General features: G+C 48.6%; 1 protein-coding gene across 1 annotated transcript; it reads left to right on the top strand.

Moving 5' to 3' along the window:
* The first annotated feature begins 1,243 nt into the window (after positions 1 to 1,243).
* On the top strand, positions 1,244 to 1,825 carry LOC136503509 (uncharacterized). The gene has a single exon (XM_066498565.1). It carries the CDS (start codon positions 1,244 to 1,246, stop codon positions 1,823 to 1,825), a length of 582 nt encoding a protein of 193 aa, XP_066354662.1.
* Positions 1,826 to 7,076: the final 5,251 nt, after the last annotated feature.

Below are 7,076 nucleotides of genomic sequence, written 5' to 3'. Positions count from 1 at the left end.
ATCTTCTTCGTTGTTGGTGCCCTTGTTAATGGCATTCTAGAGCCGTCGGGCTTTGAGCTTGACCTTCATGTCATCGCCCACTCGCCATAGTTAGTGTGAGTCAGTGTCGACCAACTGGTGCCGCTGACCTCCCACACCGTGCGCACGATGACCTCCTATCGTTGCTGGGCAGCCATGGCAGCGCTGCTGCTGTCGCCCATCTCCAAACCATCCGTCATTGCCAGCGGTTAGTCCGGCGACGGCGCTTGTACGGCTTTGATACCACTTGTTAGTCCCTCGACTGCCCTGCACAGGTAAGCAGTAAGCTTACTAGCACACTCACTCACTATGGCTAGAGGTACTAGAAGATATTGAGAACAGCTCGCACACACAAACACAACACAAGCCTAGTGCTGGTGAAAGCTCTGCTTCTGGATGTGGTAAACTAAACTGCCTTTACTGAGTTATAGTAGAAAGCTATATATAAAACTCTACCCATCTAATTCTTGTACACAGACATGCTATGCTGCAATGCTGCTATAGTGACTAGATGTGACAGAAGGGCTGACTTTGGCGCCGGCCCCTGCTGTGACTATAGTGCGGCACGGGAGCCTTTCGTCGCCTGCCCCTGCTGCGACTACAGTGCAGCAGCAAGGGACACTACTACAAAAACTTTACTAGAGGCGGGCATTTTTGGTTTTCCGCGGCGAGCAAAGCCGTCCGCCGCGGCCTAGAGGCCACGGTAAATCGTGGCTTAACCGCGGCGGGCGGTGTAACGTGCCCGCCGTGGTAAATATACTTTTACCACGGCGGGCACGTTACACTGACCGCCTTGGTTAATCATCTGGAAAAAACAAAAAAAATCCCAAAGCCCACAGGTGAGCCCATTGACTGAGCCCACCGGCGAGCCCAATCCCAAACCGAAACCCTAGCGCCACCATCGTCATCCCTGGATCCAGCTGCAGCGCCGCTGCTGAAGATGAGGCCGGAAAGGAGGAGGGCGCCGAGCAGCCGCGCATCCGCGTGCGTCGCCACCGTAGCTCCGACGTCCGTGCCGGCTCTAGATCTGGGAAAGGGGAGAGGGCACAGTGAGGGAGACGAAGAGATAAGAGCGAGGGAGACAAAGAGAGACCTGTACCTGCATTGGCAGCGCCACCGTCGCGGCATTCACCGGATCCGGCCGAGATCCGTCGGATCCAGCCGCCCTCCTATAGGATCCGGCAGCCCTCCACCTAGAACCACCCGCCGCCGTCGTCAGGGAGGGATGGGGAGGCCGCCTCCCACCAGATCCGGCCAGGGAGGAAGAAGGGGGCCAGATCCGCACGAGGGAGAGAGAGGAGACCAAGGCGCGCCGCCGGTGGATGTCGCGCCGCCGCGCGAGGAAGGGGGCCAGGTCCCACGCGCAGAAGCCGACGCGCGCCCCATGTCCCCAGCGCTGCCGGTGGATGTCGCGTCGGGAGAGGAGTGGAGAGGAGACTGCCTCGGCCTCGGCCAGGCCGCCGGAGACAGAGGAGGGAGGCGCGCCACCACGGATCCCGTGGATCCAGCTGCCCCCGCGCGCCTGGCCGCCAGAGACAGAGAAGGGAGGCGCGCCGCCGCGGATCCGGCCGCTCCCACGCGCCTGGCCGCCGGAGACAGAGGACGGAGGCGCGCCGCCATGGATCCGGCTGCCCCGCGCGCCTGGCCACCGGAGACAGAGGAGGGAGGCGCACCGCCATGGATCCGGCCGCCGCCGCGCGCCTGGCCACCGGAGACAGAGGAGGGAGGCGCGCCGCCGCGGATCCGGCCACCCCCACGCGCCTGGCCGTCGGAGACAGAGGGAGAGAGCGGAGTCGGGGCTGTGTGAGAGAGAAGTGAGGGGCGGCGTCTGGTGGGTGTGAGTGACAGAAACCCTAGCTTGTGTATATATATGACGGGCTAAGCTGGGCCGCGAGCTGGGCCTGCTTTTTCTGGAAGCGGGCCTTATAAGATGCCCGCCACGATAAATCGATTTACCATGGCGGACATCTTAAAACGTCCGCCGTAGTAAATAGCCTATTTTCCATGGCGGGCATTTTAAGACGTCCGCCACGGTAAATCAATTTACCGTAGTGGGCAAAAGTGACCGCTACGGTAAATAAAAAATGCCCGCCGCGGTAAATCGTGGGATTTACCGCAGCGAGCAAAATAGACGTCCACCATGGAGTGCAAAAGTGCAACGCTGCACATAATCGTTTCTGTAGTAGTGGGAGCCCTTTCGGCGCCGGCCCCTGCCGCGCGTACAGAAGGAGAGCAGCAGATTACTTTACAAACTTATAGCGATTTTTGTTGCTGCCCTTGTCCTGCTTGGATACAGCACAGTTTTTGCCGATGTGCTTCAGCCAATCGAGAAGCATGGAGGAATATGTGAATGTTTGTCAAGCCGAGGTGCATTGTTAGATGCATCTCAATGTCGAACCAAACTCAGTGGGATGTGAAACTTCTGGTTTGCTCACCTTTTTTCATCAGCCCTATTTGGTAGTTGCTTTGGCTCATTCACGAATGGCTTAAGCTATATATGGCTTTGGTGACGATGGAGAAGCTTCTTTGGTCGAGTTGAAGTAAAAACGTGTTTGACAGGTGGAGAAAGGGAGGAGCTAGTCGTGTCGCTGTGAATGTAGTGTAGATGCCAGTCCAACAGGAGGCATTGGTTTCTAAGGTGCAAAGTTTAATAGAACTTTATGACATGTGTCGACAAGAGAAGCATTCTTTCTGAAGTGAAGATGAAAAAGAGAAATCAAGATCTATTCCAGGCATCTTAGTGGGCACATCCACAATATTTGCTAGCTCTTCCAATCCATTCATAACAAACAGATAAGACGATTTCTGTTTGTCAAAATTTATTACGGTCCACATTAAGGCACCACTGTAAGGCGCCAACTTCAGGACCCCGTGGAAATATCGACATGACTACATGATGACCATGTGCGGGATGAGCAGAACTGCACTGACATTGATCACTTGTGGCTCCCTGTCTGTGGTGGACACCCTTGCCAGCTTTCATGACTAGCTAGAGAGTCATATCGTCATTGGCAGCTCTCTTTCAATGAGCTAGGGTGCTAGAGCAAATACTACCAACAGCCTAATTATGCTTTGAGATTTCTTGGATATTGGCTCATATTTACCACATAACTTGACAAAAATTAACCTCCTATAATAATGGTAGTCGATTTTATAGCCAGGAAGTGCTGATTCATAATGTGACTTTATACGAGGGACCACCTCCATCTGAAAAACTTGATGTTAATTACATGCAGTTTCACGACAATTATTTATGCAACAACTGAAGTGTAGCTGTCATTTTCCTGCGAGGAATTCCAGGAAACGAAATTTACTGACGGTATATTCACCTGAGCTTTGTACCACACACTACACAGAGCAATCAACCAACTGGAAAATAAAATTTAGTTTTATTTATTAGGAAACTGAAATCGACAAATAGCCGGAGTACATTATTGCTTCAATAAACAACACAAACGCATTAAAATTTAAGGGCAGCATGGCCTGCAGCGAATGAACATCACCGATGTAGACTGAGTACGAGCGCAGTGAACGCACCATTGAATGGCGTATGGTGGGCACTGCTGCGGCAGCCTTAGTACTCCCTGCTTGTCCTGATATCCCGAAACAGCTGCGGGTGCCGCCATGATTCTCAGAAGGTGCACTACCATTAGGAGAACGCAAGCAGGCAAGTAGGCAATAGCAACCATCCTGTTCTTGTTCCTGATGATCAGCGTGATGCAGGATGCCACGACTTTATTGGTTGACACTACTGATGTGTATGGTCCTGTTAAAACACAAAGCAACTGTGCTCTTAGGGAGCTGTAATCATGTAACATTGTCATGATCAAAGGCAGTCAAGTACCAGGCTACCATGGAGATATCTGAAACTGCCTTCTGTTGTTGCCGAACTTACTATTTGCAGTTGCAGCTCTTCTATAAGGTATATACAGATCCATGCAGGGAGCTGCATTGCAAGTAGTAAGAATAATGTTTGTTAGACAGGTGCATGTGCTGTATCCATCGGGAAGTTGCATGCGCGGATGACTTTGCATTGCCGTGATCCAATGTTGGCCGAAAAGAAATATTCAATCGAAGTCCAGATTCCAGTGCGAATCAGACTTTTATGGAAGTGACTTGCATTGTGAAGAGTCAAGGGTACTGTGAGCTCAAATAATACAAGTCTAGTATTTGTGTTTCCAAAGTTAAAATACTAGCTGTGCCCCCTTCTGGGTGAATATATATATTTGCTTGTTGGATTGCCTGATAAGGGCATGCCTAGTGCGATGCTGAAGAACCAGGGGTCACACGATTTTGGTGTCTCAGCTGTCGGTTGTGCAAAATCACAACGTAGAGACCATGAACAACAATAAAGGATGTATAGAAAATGTGGATCTCTCGAATCACATAATGTTCTTGGAGTTTTCTTGTCGCAGTAGGTAGGACTCACTCTGTGGCTTAATGTTCTCACAGATTTTCCAGGTGTATTTTTCTTCTAACATCATTTTTTGCTCCATGCAGGGGTGCTTCTCCATTCCATGGTCTCGGCTGATAAGTTGCAGATACACACAGAACTGCAGCTCGACTCTGGTTCCAGCTGTTTTTGCACTGTTGCTTTAGGAAGCATCCATTGCTGAAGCTCTTTCTCCCCTGGCGGCAGTATGGGTATCTCGGGGTCACTACCGGAAACAGTGACTTTGCCGTATGCCACAGGCACTCGGCAAAGACCAAAAAACACTCGGCAAAAGATTTGTGTAACACTCGGCAAATAGCACACGACATCTACAGTGTCGGCAAACGTCTCTTTGCCGAGTGTTTTCTATCGGGCACTCGGCAAATACTTTGCCGAGAGCTGAAACCGACGCTCGGCGAAAAAAAGTAACGCGACGGAGCGGAGATGGTCACGGCGCGTTTGCCGAGTGTCCTGGACCTGACACTCGGCAAACCTAAATTCTTTGCTGAGTGTCAAATCCTGGACACTCGGCAAATCTGCCATCTTTGCCGAGTGTCATCTTTGCCGAGTGTCATCTTTGCCGAGTGTCAAATACTAGACACTCGGCAAAGATGGCAGCTTTGTCGAGTGTTCCGTACCTGACACTCGGCAAACCTGAGTTCTTTGCCAATTCTCAAATCCCAGGCACTCGGCAAAGCAGCCATCTTTGCCGAGTGTCAAATACTGGACACTCGGCAAAGATTGGCTCAGAACGTACAAATGTTGGCTTCTTTGCTGAGTGTCACAGTGCAGACACTTGGCAAAGAAGTCATTTTAGTCCCAGAATGCACAGATTTTTGCCACGTGTCCTCTTTGTCGAGTGTATTTTTCATTGCACTCGGCAAAGAGCTCTTTTGCTGAGTGTAACACTCGGCAAAGCTGCCACATATAATCAGTTTATTTGTTTCGGTCATAGCCACATACCACATTCAAATAAACATCACATCCATCATAGATAGTTCACAATAGGCATCATAGGCGGTTCATATAAATATATCGACAACACATTAATGCAAATAAACTTTAGAATCACTAGTAGGTTCATTCACAACCATAAATAGTCACAAGTAGTCACAGGTAATCCACAAATGCAAATGCAAATAAAATCACAAGTAGTCACTTAGGCCACGAGTTTCACTGTGACCACGCTGGGTCATGAGGCTCATTCGATGCCGCCAATTGATGCTGCACAAAGGAGAAGAGATTGCATGCGTGAGTCAAGATTGAACAACACATAGAAACTAGTTGGTAATAAACATAGAGCATTAGTCACTAAGTTTCTAGTGTCTAGGCATCTTTGTAAAATTGATTCTGCATAAACTAGAAACAGTGATTATAAGGTTGTAAAGCGACTCACAGTGCCGGAAATAGTATTTGGAGCAGGTTGAGGAGGAGGGACTAGCATCGGTGGTGAAGGTTGGCCGATTGCAGCATAAACACCCCTCATATATTCAAACATCTACAGCTCCATCCTCTACCGCTCTGCCTCCATCCTCTACCGCTAGCTCCTCCCGGCGCCTCGTTTCTTGTTCCAGCTGAGCCTACAATATTTCATCCCAATGTTACAATGCAATGCAAAAGTATATAAAAATCAATGAACGATGAATAAAACAGAAATAACCTGGAGTGCGTTCATCTGGAACCGTGTAGAGTCCGACCATGGGCGTATTGCCAGACTAGAACCGGTGCTCTATGCTCGAATCTTGGAGAGAGTGGGAGTACTGACCATGTCGATTATGCCATCGCCAATCTAGAACCGGACATGCTTCTTGCCTCCTCTCGTCCTCATGACCACTTCTCCATCAAGGTCATGGCGCTCGGGTCGTACTTTGGGCCATGGACCACCCTTGCCATTGATGTGTATCCATCGAGGAGGTTGTTGATGGATTCATTGCTATACACCGAGGGCGGGTCCTCCGGGTTCTAGGCGACGTCGAACGTCACCTTGCCCTTGTGGGCCAAAGCATAAGCCTTGAACTAGGAGCAAGGCTCGCCACCATGTGCCACCGACTAAAAAAAGCAATATGATTAGAAACTATGCAGAGTTGAGCTTTAGAATAAAGACCATTCGGTCACAATCTGTGTTCTCTATTAGCACAGCCTCCATGTATGATATCACGAGATCTTGATAAATCTCATGATTTTCATACTTCGTTTGCTTTTTTAGAATTTTAAAATCATTCGACCACACGTTCGTGGTCAGTGTTTCCTTAACAAGATGTTCGAAATTTCTTTTCATTTTTCGGGTAAGGCCTCACACCGGACTCAATAACATGAATATCATTTTTCTACTCATTTTATTCTATTATTTGAATCACTTGCAGTTCAAATTTGACTTATACCAAAAAAATCCTTGAAATGCAACAAATTAATTAAATATAGCAAACAGATCTAGAAATATACCAAATCCTAACATGGAGTACCACATGCTGTATGTAGAGAGTAAAAAACTTTCAAGGCCAGAAGAGAAAAAAACTTATTATTTTATGCAGTTATAGCTCAAATTCAATCTATATCAATTAAAATCCTATAGTTGCACTAATAAATTAAAATTATCAAACTGGATCCAAAAACTTACAAAATTACA

This window comes from Miscanthus floridulus, chromosome 14 (genome assembly GCF_019320115.1).
Source record: "Miscanthus floridulus cultivar M001 chromosome 14, ASM1932011v1, whole genome shotgun sequence".
NCBI lineage: Eukaryota > Viridiplantae > Streptophyta > Magnoliopsida > Poales > Poaceae > Miscanthus > Miscanthus floridulus.
This window is presented reverse-complemented; position numbering and strand designations above follow the sequence as displayed.

What these genes read in the sequence shown, in the direction of transcription:
- LOC136503509 (XM_066498565.1), top strand. Translation starts at nt 1,244, where the DNA reads ATGGGGAGGCCGCCTCCCACCAGATCCGGCCAGGGAGGAAGAAGGGGG.